This window comes from Meles meles, chromosome 6 (genome assembly GCF_922984935.1).
Source record: "Meles meles chromosome 6, mMelMel3.1 paternal haplotype, whole genome shotgun sequence".
Classification (NCBI taxonomy): domain Eukaryota; kingdom Metazoa; phylum Chordata; class Mammalia; order Carnivora; family Mustelidae; genus Meles; species Meles meles.
This window is the reverse complement of record NC_060071.1, coordinates 25,485,321-25,504,892: the sequence shown is the minus strand read 5'-3', so window position 1 is coordinate 25,504,892 and position 19,572 is coordinate 25,485,321. Positions and strand designations below refer to the sequence as shown.

Sequence of the window (19,572 nt, the reverse complement as noted above, 5' to 3'; positions counted from 1 at the left end):
CAGCCCCTCCCCCCGCGGTCTATCTTCCCGTCATTTTAGATTCACTTCTCCGCCAGTCCTACCTTTCAGAAAGTGGTTGATTTTCTGTTTCTAGAGTTGCTGTTCTTCTTCTCTTCGCTCTCCCGTTGGATTTGTAGGTGTTTGCAATGTTTAGATAAGCTATCGAGCTGATCTCCTGTTACCTGATGTAGTCTCAGGCTGCTACTTCTCCGCCATCTTCTACAGTATGCATTCTTAAGTCATCAGTACAATCAGTATTTTGCTACTTTAAGTAGAATGAAGTCTTGTCACACCATGTGTCCCTTTACCCCTTTACTTTGTAGGCATCTTCTATATGAAAGCTCCAGAGATGGAAATCCTTGTTAGATAATAATTTTTGCTTTCAATCAAAAAGCATACTTTAAAGATGTCAAAAGGGAAAGAATAGCCCATTTTATTTATGTGAATTTTGACAATTTCTGTCACACTTCTTTCATCTCCAGTGTTAAAAGCATCCTTGTGGCATTTTTTTTCCTCTTGTCTGAAAAACTTCCTTCAGCAATTCCTTTAAAGTAGGTCTACTGCCAGCAGATTCTCTTACTTTCTTTTATTCAGAGAATGTGTTTATTTCACCATGGTTTCTAGGTGAAATCAACAGTCATCCAAATCATTGTTACCCTATAGCTAATGCACCATTTTTATCTGGATGTTTTGATTTATTTATTATTATTATTATTATTATTATTATTATTATTATTACCTTTAAGCAGTTTGTTTATGGTGTGTTTGGGCACAGAGTTTTTCAGATTGATACTCTGGGATTTTGCTGAGCTACTTGAATCTGTGGGGTTATGTCTTTCACTAAATTTGGCAGGTTTTTAGCCATTCTTTATTTCTTCAGACATTTTTTTCTACACTGCAATTGCTCCCCTTCTTCTGGAAGACTGATGACATGAGTGTCAGGTCTTCTGTTTGTCTCAAGGCTCCCTGAGGCTGTCTTCATTTTCTTAATTTTTCTTTTTCTCTTGGTAAAATTGGTTAATTTCTATTGATCTTTGAGTTCACTGACTTTTTCTTCTGTTATCTCCTTTCTGCTGTTGGGCTATTCAGTGATGTTTTAAAAAATAAACTTTATATACACAATGGTTTTAAATTTATAGAAAAATTGGAAAGATAGTATTGAAAGTTCCCAAATAATCCACACCAAAATTTTCCTGTTATTAACATCTTTACAGTAATCAATGAACCAATACTGACATGTTATTACTTACTAAAATCTATACTTGCGGAGCGCCTGGGTGGCTCAGTGGGTTAAGGCTTCTGCCTTTGGCTTGGGTCATGATCCCAGGGTCCTGGGATTGAGCCCCACATCAGGCTCCCTGCTCAGCAAGGAGCCTGCTTCCTCCTCTCTCTCTGCCTGCCTCTCTGCCTACTTGTGATCTCTGTCTATCAAGTAAATAAATAAAATCTTAAAAAAAATAAAATAAAATCTATACTTGGGGTGCCTGGATGATCCAAGATTAAACATCTGACTCTTGATTTTGGCTCAGGTCATGATCTCAGGGATGTGGGATCAAGCCCCACATTGGGCTCTGTGCTGGGCATGGAGCCAGCTTGAGATAATAATAATAATAATAATAATAATAATAATAAAAAAATAATAATACTTCCTCCACCTCTAAATAATAATAATAATAATGATAATAATAATAAATAAAAATCTATGTTATATTCAGATTGTCTTAATTTTTACCTAATGTCCTTTTTGTGTTCCAGGATCTCATACAGAATATCACATTACATTTAACTGTCATGTTTCCTTGGGCTCTTACTGGCTGTAACAGTTTCTTTTTTTTTTTTTTCTTAAGATTTTATTTATTTATTTGACAGACAGAGATCACAATTAGGCAGAGAGGCAGGCAGAGAGAGAAGGGGAAGCAGGCTCCCCGCCAAGCAGAGAGCCCAATGTGGGGCTTGATCCCAGGACCCTGGGATCATGACCTGAGCCGAAGGCAGAGGCTTTAACCCACTGAGCCACCCAGGCACCCTTGGCTATAACAGTTTCTTAAATTTTCTCTTTTTGATGACTTAAGAGTACTGATCAGTTATTTTAAAGAATACCCTTATATGAGGATTGGTCTTGTGTTTTACTAAAAGTGCCTAAAGTGCCCTATTCATCATTTTATCACATCATATTAAAAGGTACATTCTATCAACGTGAATTACCACCGTTGGTTTTATGTTTGTCAGCTTTCTCCACTGTAAGCCAATTATTTTTACTCCTTTCCATATTGTACTCTTTGGAAGGAAGTGACTGCACAGTTCACACTCAGAGTGTGGAGTTCTATTTCCCCTCCTTGAGGACAGAGTATCTACATAAATTACTTAGAAACCAATGAGCTGCTTATTTTGGTTAAGATGTTTTTTGTGGTTTTTTTTGTTTCTAAAATTTCTATTGGTTCTTCTCTATATCTTGTCCTTTTTTGTGGGACTTTCTTTCTATTCATTTCTAGAATGTCCACTCTTATTAGATAGAGCATTCTTATAATAGATGTTTCAGAGTCTTTCTTAAATAATTCTGGTATCTGTGACATCTTCGCTTTGGCTTTTGTTGACATGCATTTTTTCACATGCATTGAGAATTTCCTGCTTCTTTGCATGCTGATGAATTTGGGGTTGTATTGTAGGCATTTTGAATGACACTGGTTATTTTAAAATTCTGTGAAGAATGTGGATATATTCAAGGCAGGTAATCAGCCCTCTTTGATTCAGGCTGCAAGCTCTGAACAGCCTCTGAGTGGTGGTTTTGATGTCAGTTTTGTGTAGCCTTTACCAAACTGTTAGACTCTGTCTCACATTTTTGCCACCCCTTAATAAAAGTTGGGAACTTGGGTGGCAATCTATCCCAAGTTCAATTCTCAAAAGTCTTTGTTATGCTATTTAGGATTATGTCTATGTGTGCATGGTTTGTGGGTGAGTTCAGGAATTAATAAGCCATGCTATGGGGTCAACTGGCGAAGCTCTTCCCTCTTCACCATTTTTTTTTAAGTACTTTCTCGTTCTCTGGGACTCCCCTTTCCAGTCCTCTGGCCAGAAAGCTGGGTTTGAGTTACCTTGCTCTACTTTGTACTTCTGCCCAAAACCTCCATCCAAGACCAAGTGGTGGTAGGACAGAGAGAAAAAGGCAGAAGTTATCTTACCACCACAGGATCACAGCTTCTCTAATAGAGTCTTTGGCAACAGATTGTCCTGCTGCCACAGTAGCAAAATTACCTGGGGCTGGGATCCAGAGAATAGAGAAAAAGATAAATGAAACTGGGATTTCCCCTAGCTTCTCTGTGCATTGGGAGTTCTCTTTTCCACTCCTCTAGTGGGGGCAGGGATAGGGGGTAGGGGTTGGAGTTTCTCCTGGAGCTCTCTCTGTCCCTGCCTTGCCTCCTACTTCTGGGTTTTGTGATGCTTGGGTACAGACCAGAGGGAAAATGGAAAATTCACCCACCTGTCCAGTGTACTTAGAACACTAGTCTTCCTCCCCAATGCAACAGCTTCTGTTTATTTTCAAAATCCTCAAACAGTTGCCCTATGACTTCTCTCTTTGGCTGCCGTAGCTGCCTTCAGTGGGGGAGCCAGGGTGGATGTACTTACTCCAGTTTACCTTAGCAGTGCTTGGTGCTAGCACAAGGGAACTCAGGTTGTTTGTAGAATGAGATTTAACATCCTCTTCCAGCCCCACCTCAGTTACTCCCATTCCCAACCCCGCCCCAGAAGCAAATCTCTCCCTCTTCATATCCTGTTAATGCTTTTGCACATCCTAATCTGTGACTTCCTGTGATTGTGAGTATGTTCAGCTGCTGCCATTTGTTCAGGAGCTAATAACTGTATCTTCTCAGTCTTCCTTTTTCTTGTCTCACTTTTCTAAATACAAAAGGTCCTCAATAAGCACTTACTGAACACAGCTGGATTTTCAGGGTGCATTGCAGGAAATTGGTTGCTTACGCAGTGGGCTCACTGTCCACAGAGGTCCAAGAACTACTTGCCTTCCCTGGAGTGTGTTTACTCCTGGAAATTGTCACCTCTTTTGTCCCCTGACCCCTTGGCCTACTCTATAAGTTTTCCTATTCTTTCTGGAACTCAGGTACAGTTTTGGAACTCAGGTACAGTTTTATTGCCAATAAAAGCCTCAGAAATTCTCAGAAATTATGCTTTTTAAAAACATTATTTCCCTGGTCAACTGGAGAGCTTAGGGAAACCCTGATAATTACATTTCTTTAGAGGATAATCATCATAAAGACTTCTAAAAGGTTTCACACCTCACAAGCAAGCAAAAATGGCTGAGTAAAGCCCTCAGAGAAGCATGGAGGGGTGCATGTTAGACTCCCTCAGCCTAACCAGCCAGCAGTTTAGCCATAGTACAGTCGGTTTTTGCAAACTGAAGACCTTCTCATCTAACGTCCATAGAGTGTAATGGGCAGTGAAGTGGAGTCTTATCAAAACCCTAGACAAGCTCATCCTCTTCATGTGGACAGCTATCATCTTCAGTGAACTTCCCTTCTGGGCAGAGCCTGCAGCCTGGTGCCCTTGAGATGATCAGACTATCAGTGTCGAGGAAGGTAACAGAATGCGTGGTACAGCTGAGTGAACAGAGCTTCCTCTCATGTCCATTTCAGGAGGCCTGTGCAGCCTTGCTAGACCAGTGTCTACACTACGTGCAGTCCAGGATCCCCTGCAGCACCCCTGAGAAGACTGCAGGCAACGTGAGCGTGGGGTTCTCCCCTCTCTGCCCACCCTCCACGTCCACCACCTCTGGCCCCAGCCTGAGCCTCGTGATCGATGGGAGAAGTCTGGCCTATGCCCTTGAGAAAAACCTAGAAGACAAATTTCTCTTTCTCGCTAAGCAGTGCCGGTCAGTCCTTTGCTGTCGCTCGACACCTCTGCAGAAGAGTATGGTGGTGAAACTGGTCAGAAGCAAGCTCAAGGCCATGACCCTGGCCATAGGCAAGTATCCAGGCCAGCCAGGCTGGACCCTATGTAAATGAGTAGCCCCCATCTTATGCAGCTGGTTCCTGTGGATGCATCCTGGACTTTCCACCCCATCTGTGCTATACTGTAAGATGGGAAAACACTTCCTTTCTCTTTTTTCTGTTTATAAAATCACACCCAAGAAAATAAGAAGCCTGTTTGAAATATAAAACATGGACTTGAAAACCACAAAATGTGGTACAACAATTATAGCTTGTATATATAGCTGTATATAGTTTTACAATGGAGGTTTAAGAAGACAGAGCTTACACTATTTCTTGGGAGGCAGGAGACTAGACATTTGCTGTCCCAGAAAGCCTCTGCCACAACAGAGCCCTGCACACTAAGTATTGTTTCAGAATACCTTAAAAAGGCCCTCTGCAGGGGATTCTGGTCACCATGAGCCATCTGGAGTGCAAAACTCCATAATACTGCAAGAACCCAGAGGTCTGATGGTGATGGGAATCCCTATTGTCTCTTAACCTTTGAACTTTACTGATTGTTCCAAGACAAGCATGTAATTAAATGAATCCATGTGAGTGAGTAGTTGCTAAACCTTACAGCATTTCCTTAAGGGAAATGGGGGCTTTTCTTTGCAGACTTTTGGCCTGGAGAGCCTTCTAGGGTCCTCTCCAGTGCTACCCAGTCCTCACCTAACTCCTCCCAGGACATCATCCCCGCCCACTCTGGCTGGGGTGCCACCCGCAGCCAGGTTCGGGGACTCAGCAGCACCATCTGCTGGTGAGGGCTGGGAAAGACTGCAGGTAGCCCAGGGAAAGGGGTGATCCCCTGATCCCCAGATACCAAGAGTTTGGTCTCCCTGAATATAGAATCTATACCTAGGTGAGATTTGGTTCTGAAATAAAAGGTCCTCGCAATCAATAATAATTACAGTGTTTTCTGCAAAGGGTCTTTGACAGTTTCCTGATATGGGGATTGCTACTCTCTCACACAGGACACTTCATCAGGACAGAGTTGAGGCTGGTAGAGCCTGGGTCTGAGGTGGGATAGCCTTAGTGTGTTTGTTATGGAAACAGCCCTGTACATCTTCAGGGCTTTGGTAATCACTGAGGGTAGGGAGATGACCGTAGATGTGAACACATGTTTACTCTGACTCCGTGGTCCTCCAGGCTGTGGGAAGGCCCCAGCTGTGGCCCTCTTCCAGGGGAGGCTGTTTCAGTCCACCTTTGCCCTCATGTATCTGCAGTGGCCTTCAGAGCTCCCTTAGCAAGTGATGTAGGTTGGTGCTGAGGAGTGTGCAGGCTGGGTGCAGGCTTCTCTGAGGTCCTCTCCATGGTGGCATGAGGACCATGCCCCCCGGTAAGGCTGGTGTAACACATGAATGAATAAATTACATTTTCACAGCCTAGTCAGTGCCTGGGTCAGCCATGGAATCACTGGTGTATGGTATTCATTTTTTTAAAAATGGAAGTAAAGTCTTAGTTGGTTAGAAAGAAAGAAAAAACAAAATAGAATCTCAAAAGAGAAAGGGAAAGTAATGGCCCACCAGAACTTCAGCTCATTTCTTTGACCATAAATGAAAGTACTGATGGCACCTAGTCCCAGGTGTCCAGTGTAAATAATGTAAATAATGTAAAGAACATTGTTGCCTGCCATATCTCACTTTGATTGGGACATTCTGGGAAAAGCTGCAGAGATTGTTAATGACTTCACAGAATTTCAATTTCACAAATATTGACTGATCACTCATGTTAGGACAGTGCAAAAAAAGTACAGAAAAAGTACAGAGACATCCTGTAAGCATGTTATGAATCACTCTGACTTGTATATCTGCACTTTTTGCATATTTGAAACTTGGGAGATACTCTGTGATTGGGTCCTTCTGGTGCCCTATTCCTGAGTGGCAGTGACTTTAAGTCTCTACTTGCTTTTCCCCAAAAGGGATGAGATCTCTGACCTTTGTCCTCTGTTCCTAACCATTTTCTGTCAGCAGCTTGACTGAATAAATAGTTCTTCTTTATCACATCTTTAGAGGGCCCAAAGGTAAGCACAATAGCTAATAAGCTAGCTGGTAATCAGTGTACAGAAAGAGCTCTACAGTTTGCTGGGCAGAACTTAACTTCCTTTTTTCAGTTTAGAAAACCACTCATGTAAGCATGAATTAGAATAGCCTTTACTGATATGCTCTACATGTGATAAAGGCTAGAGCTTGGTAAATAGTAATGATGATGGTGATAGCATCTTTATTGCACCAGACACTGTTAAGGACTCTATCTCTAGGTATATGAGCCAATAATATAGAGTGAATATTAAGCAAAATGGTGACCATGCTAGCCTGCTTTCTGAAACATCTCTTGATGTGACTGGCGATCCCAAACCTCACACCATGTTTGTTCTGACTGCTTAACTCAGTTTTCCCAGGGCAGACTCTGCATTGCTTCTTCCTTACTCATCCCCATGACCCTTTCACAGGACTCAGCCCAGTAGGGACCCCATGAAGATCCATCAAGCCATTTGATTCTGTGCATCTCAACTCAAACGATTCTTCCTGCCTATGCTGTTTCTAGGAGATGGAGCCAATGATGTCAGCATGATCCAAGTGGCAGATGTGGGTGTAGGAATCTCGGGCCAGGAGGGCATGCAGGTAAAGACCAATCAGGGCTGTCCTATGTGACCAGTTGGCCCACTGTCATACCTTGTCCTAGGCTTTGTCCAACAAAGCTAAAGGGTTGGCTTCAGTGCAATGTGATGTTCACCTTCTACTAAGCCGTAGAAGATAAGGTAGAGGTGGCTAGTTCTTCATGTTCATGCAGCAGTAAATAGCTTTTCCTAGGTCTCTAAGTATATTTTTGTGAAATAAGTGGAACAGAGTTAGGCAAGGTGAGTCATCACCTTCTCTTTGACTACTTATGGCTCATCCTTGGAAGAAAGCATGTTTTACTGTTCCATTTGAAAAAATGACTCTGCTGCAGGACTGTTGGAACCTGGTATCGCTATAAAAGTGGAATGTAGCCATCTTGACTCACATGAAAATTTATTTCTGCCTTTTTCATTTGCCACTATGTTGGTTCTTAACATGTGATTCAGATGCTGAACATCCTAGTTAATTAAAATTAACTTTATTCTGGGGGCGCCTGGGTGGCTCAGTGGGTTAAAGCCTCTGCCTTCGGCTCAGGTCATGATCCCAGGGTCCTGGGATCGAGCCCCGCATCGGGCTCTCTGCTCGGCAGGGAGCCTGCTTCCCCCTCTCTCTCTCTGCCTGCCTCTCTGCCTACTTGTAATTTCTGTCTTTCAAATAAATAAATAAAATCTTTAAAAAAAAATTAACTTTATTCTGGATGTAAGATCACAACAATTTCCAACATTTGATTAATTTTGAATCATGACATTTTTTTAAGTTGGTGGAGACTTTAGAAAACAACATTTCCAGTTTCCTTCTAAAAATTCCAGATGCTGGTCACCATTTACTCATTGGTTGATTTATTCACTGATGCAATCAGTATTTATTCAGTGAACACTTGTATGTGCCAGGCCTTTGCAGAACTCACTAATTTTCTTACCTGACATTAAAATAACAGTAAGATGGAAAGTCCCGAGCTAGAAACCCAGTAGTTCCTCTTGGCCCATCCTTAGCATGTACTTTACTCTCTTCCTGCCTTCATTTGACCTGAGTCACTGTGTTATGTTACTTGTGTGGTTTTAATTCTTCCATGAAATTAAAGTGCAGCCCAAGGTTGGACTCAACCCTGCCTTTTTTTTTTTTAAGATTTTATTTATTTATTTGACAGAGAGAGAGAGAGTAGAGAGAGCACAAGTAGGAAGAGGGGCAGGCAAAGGGAGAGGGAGAAGCAGGCCCCCCACTGAACAAAGAGTTCAACGCGAGACTCCATCCCAGGACTCTGGGATCATGACCTGAGCCAAAGGCTGACGCTTAAGTGATTGAGCCACCCGGGGCACCTCATCCCTGCCTTTTAATGCCATGTACATGAGGAGTGAATGGATGAACAAAATTGTTGGTTCATTCTGATGTTTTCATTATCATTTCCATTGCACCTGTAGTGAAAAGCTGACCAGGGAAGTGCCTGTAAATAGCACATGCAGAGAAATGCACCAAGTAAATACATTTTGTATGAAACACTCTCATGTTTGTGGATGGGGCCAGTCAGGGGCCAGTGCAGATATATATACTTCAAGCCATGTGAGGAATGATGGGAACAGCCAAATGACAAGGCACATACCAAGGCGAAGCTTTGAGTGGGAATAACTTCTAGGTAAGATGTTGTTGGATGCTTCTGCATTTATTTGAAGATACACTTCTTATTGAGGATACATTATGTAAGAAGATGGTAAGGCCTGATACCATTTCTTACTGTTCCAAGTGCTCAGGTTCCCAGGGAATATTTTCCCTGCTTGCGTTTTAGTCAGTCCAATAAGCAAAGGTGAGCTCTTTGGAAGATGGACTTTGTGGGACGCTTTGGTAACACAGACACTAGGCATCTGAGCAGAGTCATCAAGAATGAGTGAGGGTGTTGGAGTTCTCCCGCTTAGCCAAAGTGAGAAGCTTATCCCATCTGGGCAAAGGAGATCCTGCATCTCTGAGAAGCTTGGTGTTCATGGGGTCATCTGGTCCACCGTGTTTATTGAACACCAGCACTGACTGGGAACTTAAGGTACATGGTGATCACATCTACTCTCCTGGCTCTCATGGAATGTCCAGAAAAGTTGGGGAGACAGATACTTAGTTTAAATGTACATAAATAGTCACAACCCTTATAAAATGATATAAAGAGAAACACTGGTTTTGGTGTTGAGTATTTTACAGGAAGATCTAACCTAGCTGGGAGCATTTTGTAAGGCTGCCTTGACAGAGGGACAAACAGGGCCTAAATTTGGAGGTGGGAAGGAGTGGCAGAAGGCTGGAGATGAGTACACAAACCCCTCATACCCCAGTGTTGATAGGAAGAGGTATAGAAACAGTATTTGCTTTGAAATCCTTAACTTTGGGTTTAGAAAGCAGACATTTGAAGGCTTCACACTTGTCATGTATAATGACATTATTCTGTTTCACCTAAGGGACCACATCAACTGTGATCTAACTCTTTTCAAGAAGTTATTTGACCAGAGGGAAATCAGTTGAATTTTAAAAGAAGACGTACATCTTTGTGTAGAATAATCCTCCAAAAAATAAGCAGAAATCCATATTTTCCTGACAATTTCTTTGAGATTTTTTTTCAACAGAGAAGTTCATTATATGGAAGATTCTAAGATATTCTGGGTACAAAAGGTGTCATTTTGATGGCATTTGTCTGCCCCACTTAGTTTAATTGTGTAGAGGCTGATACTCAGTGAAGTGAGGGACACTTTCAAAACCCAGTCATCTTTCCTTTCCATGGAGGAAACCTGCTGTCCTCACTCCCTTCTGTTGCCTTTTTGTAGCTTCCTGGAACTGGGTTATGTGAAGGCCAGCAGAGCCATGGCCTTGCTTGTCACCTGTAACTGCTAAGAAGAAGGATCCAAAACACACTTCCCAAGATGGCCAACTGCCTGTCTCTGATTTATAGAAAAGGGGCAGCTTTGGTTCATCTTTGTGTTGAGATCCCAATATGAATTAAATATCAGGGGGTGGAGAAGAGTAGGGAAACTGCATCTCTGGGTTTTTATTTTTGTTTTTTGCTTGTTAAAGAAAACATGGGAAAACAATGGGGCACCCAGGTGGTTCAGTTTGTTAGGCATCTGCCTTCAGCTCACATCATGATCACAGGGTCCTCTGGGATCTCTGTCTCTCGCTATCTCTCTCTCAAATAAATAAATATAATCTTATAAAAAGGGGGGGGCATGGGAAAACAAAAACTTTTAAAAATCAATTACATATATTCAAAATCTTAAATGAGTACTATAAAATGATACCCCTGAACAAGAATGCTTGCTGAGATTGATTTATTTTTTTAATTAAAAGAGATAATAAGGGAAATGGGGATAAAGTAAGCCCTGGCCAATCATGTGCACATTGTGTTTGAAACTGGATTTCTCCATTTCTTGTATTTGGGGGAGATAAGACAGACCTTAGACGGAGTAAGGTGTCACTAATAACAAGGACTTTGTTCCCTTTCAAGGCAGTGATGGCCAGTGACTTTGCAGTGCCAAGATTCCGATACCTCGAGAGACTCTTAATTGTTCACGGACATTGGTGCTATTCCCGACTTGCCAACATGGTGCTGTATTTCTTCTACAAAAATACAGTAGGTATTTGATACTTCTAGTTTCTAGAGGGTTTTTTGTTTGTTTTGTTTTTTGGATTCTAGAGTTTTTACATCAAAAAGCCTGAGCTGAGATTTATCAGACCATCCCCTGAATTGGCCATCTGGGCATCCCAGAGCTTCATGTTGGTTCCATCCTCCTTGACCTTTGTGAACTTACCCCAGGCCTAGCCTGGCCTTTCCCTCTATGGGCTCAAGAAGTCTAGCTCACAGGGACATGAAGGTAGCTGCACCTCTAAAGGAGAAAGTTGTGAAAAAGATCATACAAGAACGTCCACTTGGTGCTTTATAATAAGAAGTGGGGGAATCATGAGTTGCAGTGGTCTGTACAAGGTCACACAGTTAGGGAGTAGTCAAGGCTGCATTTAACCCCAGCTCATTGGACTCCCAACTCCTAGCCACTCTGTTAATGTGTTTCCTGGGAACAGACTGCTAAGGTATCCATAGACAGGACTCCTCTAATCAGTGCTCTTTCTAGAGCAGACAGGGGAATCCAGGGATAAGCAGGAGTCAGAATGAGAACCCTTATTCATGCTGTGATCCCAATACTGAATGGCCTCTGTGGAAACATAACCACACTGGGTCAGGTGTGTGGGTCCCCTGGTCAGGACACAGGTGTAGGGCCCCATGAACAGGGCCACCAGCAGGTCCTTGCCATACTTTCTCCCGTGCTGTCAGGGCAGACGTGCCCCTTTCTGGCCAGCTCTATAACTGACCATCAAGTCAGGTCATGCCCAGGCCTGGCTGACTGATTACAATTCTGTCCCTCCAGAGACTCTCTTCCAGGGCCATGCTCCATTTCATATTGATCCTAATGTTTAACTCTTAGTTCCTTTATTACTAAACCCTTGGCAGACAGGTGTCCCTCTCCAAAGTCCTCTAGCATAGATGGCATGGCCATTTTAGAATCCTGGTCTACTCATAGGTAATGGGTCACCATTCTGCTAAGAAGTTGCTGAGTTGCTGCTTGTTGCTCTTGTCTCTAAAACCTTGCGGCTGAATGTACAAACAAGGAGACAAAATAAATAAACTCTTGGGGTAAGTGATCTTTCAGGGTAGTTCCACAATTCTGCCACATTGGATGCCACAATTCCAGTGTCAGGATCATCCTATACTCTCCTAAAAAAGAACAAAATAAATTAAAAGATATCTATCTCTATCTCTATATCTATATCTATATCTATAGAGAGAGAGATTTTTTTCCTCTTTACATTAAAAGATCTCCATGCTAACTCTAAACTGCCATCGGTGTAACTCTTGTTCATCTTCCTGTTTGTTCTGGAGATTTAGACCTATCTGCTTTTCCCAACCCTCATGCTCCCCTTACTCTCACCCATTTTTCAAAATGTCTTCTAATAAATGAATACAAATAGCCAGGATCAATCACATCGTGTCTAATTTGATCAGTTGGGTCCTAGAAATTAATTCTGATTAGGTTCTGCCTGGGATTCTGTCCAAGGAAGTCTGTGCCATGCTTCCCTTGGCCTTGGCCAGTTACTCCCTGCTTTCTGTCAACCACCTGGCATTGCATCCCCAGAGCTGAGGCCCCATGCATATACTTGCAAGCCTAGAATTTCCCAGTTCCCAAAGAGGTGGATGGATGCTTGAGTATAGATGAGTGAGGCTGGGCAGGTAGAACCTCGGCTCTGTTTCTGTCATTAATTTCTGTGCAATCTTGAGCAAGTTACTTGCTTTCTAGGGATTTTGTTTCCTTTATTTGAAAACAAAGCATGAGAGTTGAGCTCTGCTTCTCCATAATTCCTCATGAAAACTTCTCAGACTTAGGGGAGGGAATTCAGCATTTCAGTTGCAAGTAAGTGCCAGAGTGGCCACCTGAATGGGCACAGCCTCCTGCCTGGCATGATGAATCTGTCCTCATAGAGGGGATGGGAAGGAGAAGGGGATGTCTGTCTTTATCCCATATAAGATGCAAGGCCTCTGTTAACAAGCACTCAATCTAGTTGAGAACTGCAAGGATAATTACCCTACCTCCCAAAGTGAGAAATTCATTAGTTTTAGGAGTAAGTTAGTCTTCCCTTCCAATAAAGAACAGAGAAGAAAAGTTTCCATAGCAACAGTAGTTTGGAAAGAAGGCTTTTTGGTACTATAAGGAAAAAAATGTCAATTAACTAAGTACTTTTCCTCCTCTTTCTCTTGACTCCAGTTGTTCACTGATGAGTCATTAGGCTGAGCCTGTGGGGGTGGGTGAGAGAAAGTCAGCCGTGGGAGTGAGAAGGGAAGAAAATCAATGAAAAACCCAAGTCTGTCAGTTTTCAGTGTGGAAGGGTAAGTTCCACTAAGTCATAAATTGAAACAAGACTTGGAGTATATGTGTCATTGCTTCCTGATCTTCAGACCAAGCCATTTGCAGGTCCAGAAACCAAAGCTCAGAGAAGGTAAGTGACTGAGTCAAGGTCAGAAAGATAGTGGCAACTTCAGAGCCAAAACGGAGGCTATTACCTGAGGTCCCCTGCAGAGAATGTCCTCCACCTGGGGGTGTCTGCCCTCCAGGCCAAGACCCACAAGTGGTTTGAACAGGTCAGGTTTTATTATTCACACAATGGCCATAGTCAAGTCATTCAACATCTTGGACCTGAGATTCCTTTTCTCTGAATTGAGTAAACACACTAGCCTGCTCCAGCCTCAGAGGAAATAACTGTACTGCTAACTGAAACAGGAATAAATCACAGTGTACAAGGAGACTTTGTGAGTACTTGAAATGCATTAGTTCATTAATCCTCACAACAGCCCAAAGCTAAGTACTGTTAGGGGGTGCCCATTTCAAGGACAAGGACACTGAGGCAGAAAAGGGTCAAATGATCTATGCCAAAATACAGCTAATAGGTTAAATGCTTTACCATTGCTAAATTGCCATGCCCCATGTAAACGCACTCAAGCCGCTGATGTTCAGTGATCAAGTAATAAGGGGAAGAGATCCACTCAACTCCTCCTGCTGAGCATGGACTTGAAGAGGCTGCTCAATCTCCCTGACCCTCACTTTCCTGTTCAGCAAAGCAGGGGTAGCTATGAGAACCAGTGATTATACCTATACCTCATCTGCCATTAGAGTGCCCAGTGGATTTCTGGGCTTGGTCACAGCAGCAATGCTGGTATATCATCATTGACTTTGTTGCTGTGCGTGTGTGTTCCCCCTGCCATGGGAGTCAATAATTGCCCATGGTTCCTCATCAGAAAGGGTACGTAACTAAAGAGAGAAGCAAGATCTGAGATGTAGAATAGATAGGTTTGGTTTAGGATCACAGAGGATAGCTACTGGGGAAGGTCCCTGCTGTACCTTTATGGGTAATTTCTGTACTCAACTGGACCTTATCTCTTCACCTGGCTGTGGCAACAAGATACAAAGAGTTTGTCCTGTGAAGTTAAGGGACTGTCAGGGAGGACCTAGCCAGCACTTTCATAGGTGCTCAATAAATGCTATTCCATTCGATCTGCATTTCCTGTGGGCTGTTATCAGCATTGTCTCTCTGTGGGCTGTCCTTGGGAATTTTCATCTCCCATTGCCAGTCCTTCGTGCTGAAGGAAATGAGAGAGAGAGCATGTGCGAGCGAGAGCCACGAGAGCGTGCTATAAGATTAGGGCTTTGTTTGGAGGAAATTTCTGCCTCTAAATTCAATCTTTATAGTCAAATTCTACAAAACCCTTAGATACCTTGGATATGAATCTGCAAGGACAGCTAAGAATTGCTTGTCCCCATTCTTCCTTTCCTGATTTCAGATGTTCGTGGGCCTCCTGTTTTGGTTCCAGTTTTACTGTGGCTTCTCTGCATCTGCCATGATTGACCAGTGGTATCTGATCTTCTTTAATCTGCTCTTCTCGTCACTTCCCCAGCTCGTGACTGGGGTGCTGGACAAGGACGTGCCAGCTGAAGTGCTGCTGACTGAACCACAGCTCTACAAGAGTGGCCAGAACATGGAGGTGAGGCTCCTCTCCTGCCCCCATCTCCTATTGCTTGGCCCTCCCACTCTCCACATTCACCTACAGAGAGTGCAAGTCTCTAAACCTCCCTTTAAATGGACACCCTGGGAGAAATTGTTAAAATTTTGGAAAATGACCAGTGGGAGGTAAAAAATGGATTCTGTCTACTTGATTGTGTAGGAGTTGTGTATTAAGTAGAGTGAGGTTAATGGTTGGAGTGATGGTATCCTAGTTTATGCATATGTCCAAACTCATCAAGATGTATACAATAAATGTGTGCAGTTTTTGTGTACCAATGTACCTCAATTAAAAAAAAAAAAAAGGGGAGGTTAATACAAAAAAAAATATGATGACATGAAAATTCTCTATACCAACAGTCTCCAGGAGCCTAAGGAAAGTCCACTTGGAATCGAAGTCAGGGTCATGTGGATTGCTGCCTCCTGCACAGGGATTTTTCTAAAACAATCCCCTCAAAATGTGATTTATTTTGAATGGGAATTAACCAGCAGATAAACCCATGGAGAATCCATTGAAAGAATAAGTGAATACAAACAGATATAAGTATATGTTTACATCAACACAACACTAGATTGACATGCTAATTACTAGCTATTCCTACCAGCCTTTAAAGTTGGCCCTCTAAGTGCTTCTCTTTGCTAGTTAGAATTATTGAATGTGTACAAAGGGAATGGAGCTCCCTATGTCTTAAAACAGTCTCTGATTTAGAATTTTGTTTACTTTTGAGTTGACTTCCCCTGGTCACCTTCACTGACACTGGGTTCCCTCAAGGTAGGCAGCAGGAGTGGGGCTGTGGGGTGGGAACAACTGAGGGTCAAGCAGATGAGGAGGGCCTCTGCATGATACCTTTCACTGGAGGAATGGCTGTACTCAGCTTGTCCTCCTGTCCTTGGTCAGGGGCTGGGGCTGGCCAAGGGAACAAGACGCAAGAAGTTTGTCCTATGAAGGTAGAGGACTGAAGGAGAGGCCTAGCCAGCACTTTCTTAAGTGCTCAGTAAGTGCTCATTCAGTCCAGTCTACATTTCCTGTAGGCCTGTACCAGCCCCAGCTGCTTAGGAACTCAGAGTCAAATACAAATGTAGTTACCCAGGAAATGAAGTTGATCAATCCATATCAAGGTCATTTTGCCCTCAGTATAAAGCTTTTTTATTTTAACATTAAACACTTCCATGATCCATTTTTTAAAAAAGACTCACTTTTAAGAAACATTCTAGGGGACCCAACAACAAAGGGCAGCAACATCAGGCAAAGTAGGAGCAGAAGAAGAACTCAGATTGGAGTAGGACATGCAGAATTTGAGGTGCTGTTTCCTATTGTAGAAAAATGCTCCCTCAGGGACACCTGAGTGGCCCAGTCAGCTAAGCGTTCAACTTGTGATTTTGGCTTAGGTCATGATATCAGGGTGATGAGATGGAGCCCCACGTTGGGCTCCATCATCACTGGGCAATCTGCTTGAGGTTCTCTCCCTCTGCCCCTCCCCCTGCTCTCTCTCTCTCTCAAATAAATAAATCGTGCTTTAAAAAAATGCTCCCTCTTAGGGTTTAGGAAGTGGTTTTATTTGTCTTCTGTTGACCCAGAACTAGAGAAGCTGGTCTTGTGGACAGATGCTCTGAATGATTGACCCAGCTGCAGATGATGCCTCTGCAGACGTTCATGTAGCTCTTCTTCCCTCGTCTTCTGGGACCCGACCCCAACTCACCCAAGTCTTGAATTAGCAAGTTCCCCTGGGGTGCTTATCTTGTGCATTAATGGCCCTGTACTACTGGAAGACATCATTTGAAGAGATTCTTACTTCTCTATAATTTCTGTGCTTGTTTTTGTGTCTAAGGAGTATCGGCCACGCACGTTCTGGTTAAACATGGCTGATGCTGCCTTCCAGAGCCTGGTTTGCTTTTTCATTCCTTACCTGGTAAGTTGGCACCAGGAACAGCCTTTCTCACCAGCTTCATCCAGCAACCCACAGACATAGGACACTACTGTCTTTCAGGCCTACTATGACTCAGACACAGATGTATTTACCTGGGGAACCCCCATCACGGCCATCGCGCTGTTCACCTTCCTTCTGCACCTGGGTATTGAAACCAAGACCTGGGTAAGAGCTGTGGGCACGATCCCAGGGGGTGCTGATGCTGCGGGCCCCACACTCCCAGGCAAATTCTATGACATCTAGAAGATTTCTGAGCAGACAGGTGACTTCAAAGCCAGCTTCACCGTGGAGAAGGGAAACAAGTACATGGGCCCACCACCACATGTGTATTGGAGCTCCTTGGTGTGGGAACTGCCACATCCTGACTGGTGTCTTCACCTGGGCAGCACTTTGCTCCTTCCTGCCCACTCGCATCTTCTCCTCCGCCTCATGCTGCCCTTTCCCTCTGTCTTTCCTTCCTATGCCTGACTTCCATCTCCTTGACTGTGCCCAGGGTGGTTCACTGATGCCAAAGGCTTCATCAGACCCTCCCAGCTGCCTGTGCCACAGACCCATGTTTTCACTAAGCCCTGAGAACAGCTACACACTGATGGATAACCAGTGCAACTCTGTTTAAATAAGTACCGTTTCTCTTTCCCCCTTAGACCTGGCTCAACTGGATAGCTTGCGGCTTCAGTATCCTCCTGTTTTTCACTGTGGCTTTGATTTACAATGCTTCTTGTGCGACATGTTATCCTCCGTCCAACCCTTATTGGACTATGCACACATTACTGGGCGACCCCGTGTTCTATTTGACTTGTGTCATAGCACCTGTTGCTGCACTGCTTCCCAGGTGGGTATCGGGACAGTGTCCCTCAAGTCCTAAACGAGCTCTGAGAGCATTCTCAGACCTGTGTTTTTATACAGTGAAAGTCTCAGAAGACTCAAAGTCACCACCCACAGATGACTGTTTTTTATATGCTCTTTCCAGATTGTTTTTCAAAGCCGTGCAGGGGAGTCTTTTCCCCACCCAACTTCAACGGGGGCGCCAACTGGCCAAGAGGCCCCCCAAGAAACTCATTGCTCCCAAAGAGAACTTTGCTCAGGGACACCCTCCAGGAGAACTCAGAACTCAGTCATCAGAACAGAAGAGCATCAGTACCTCTGGACCCCTCTCCCAGGATTGCACCTCACAGGCGTCATGGCACGTACAACAACCAGCCTGCTCCCCAGAGGCTAGTGGGGAGCCCAATGTGGTGGACATGAATGTACCTTTAAGGGAAGACATTCTGCTGGAGGGACTGAGCAGTCAGGCCCCGGGGTCCTCCATGCCAAGGGAGCCTATCCTGGAAGGATGTCCTGGGGTCTCCAAGATGAAACCCACCCATACCAGCAGGGCAGCCCCCCTGTCATCCATTTTCAACCTGCCCAGCTTCAGCTCCCTCAACTGGATTTCCTCCCTCTCACTGGTCAGTGGGCTGGGAAGTGTCTTACAGTTCTCTCGAAGTAGTTTACAGATGGACAAACAGGACAGCGAGTTCTTGCCCAGCCCACCTCAGCCAGAGCAGGATCTGTGTGGCTTAAGCGGGCAGACCACTGACTACTTCTAGGAACATCTTCCAGGGACTGCAGTGGATGGCTGTAGCAGTGAAAACCTTGAAATGGCCTCTTTTTTTTTTTTTTATAACTTAGATGTTATATTATTTATGTTTATTATTTGCACAGAAGAGTTCTAGTGAGATGTATTTTATGTTTCCAAGGCTAACACAGGAAATGAAAGGTACCAAAAAAGAAAGTTTATTTTTTAAAAGTTCTAAGTAGAATATATTGAAAAGAAAAATAAGAGCTTTAACATTTATAAAAGTTTAAAGAAGAGTAACACTTGAAAAGTGTGTTTAGATTTATTTTTTCATCTCATTTTATAAGAAAATCCAATATGATGATATTCTCCAACATGAATGACCTTCGCTTTCCCTGTGTGAAAATGTGTGTATGAGCTCAGTGAATCCCAGTGGGTGTGGACAGCAGTGAGGGGAGATGACAGGGCAAGCATGCAACTTCTCTGCCCTTGTCCCCTGTTCCCCCACACTGCCTCCACAAGCCTGGGAGAGCTTGGCTCTGTTTCACCCAGAAAAGGGAAGGAAGGAATGCACGCAAGGAGTTCATCCCAATGTTGAAATCTATGCAGGCATTCTGCAAAGATCGCCTTGTTACGGTCCCTATGTAGGGTCTTGCCTGTCAAAATCATAACAAGCAATAAACAACCTTCACTTTGCAAAGAGAATGTGTCCTGTTGCCACTGTTGTGTGAAGTTATTAATATATGACCTAACAGCATGTTCTGAGTACCACAGGGCACTTCCTCATGGCAAGTCCTTTTAAACACTGAAGAATACAGCTGGGTGCCCCACACTGTAATGCTATGACTCCAGGTTACATCATGGCTCCATACACTAGGCTACCAGCCCCACAAGACTCTTCCTGTCAAGAGGCTAGG

General features: G+C 43.6%; 1 protein-coding gene across 1 annotated transcript in view; it reads left to right on the top strand.

Annotated features, from left to right (window-relative positions):
- The window catches only part of ATP10A (ATPase phospholipid transporting 10A (putative)), a 194,174-nt gene extending 174,824 nt beyond the window's left edge, over positions 1 to 19,350 (top strand). The window contains exons 14-21 of the mRNA XM_046008749.1: positions 4,647 to 4,974; positions 7,527 to 7,603; positions 11,073 to 11,198; positions 14,952 to 15,152; positions 16,999 to 17,079; positions 17,158 to 17,262; positions 17,742 to 17,929; positions 18,068 to 19,350. Of these exons, the coding sequence (XP_045864705.1) occupies positions 4,647 to 4,974; positions 7,527 to 7,603; positions 11,073 to 11,198; positions 14,952 to 15,152; positions 16,999 to 17,079; positions 17,158 to 17,262; positions 17,742 to 17,929; positions 18,068 to 18,686 (1,725 nt within the window). The 3' untranslated portion in view covers positions 18,687 to 19,350. The remainder of the gene's footprint in view (positions 1 to 4,646; positions 4,975 to 7,526; positions 7,604 to 11,072; positions 11,199 to 14,951; positions 15,153 to 16,998; positions 17,080 to 17,157; positions 17,263 to 17,741; positions 17,930 to 18,067) is intronic.
- Positions 19,351 to 19,572: the final 222 nt, after the last annotated feature.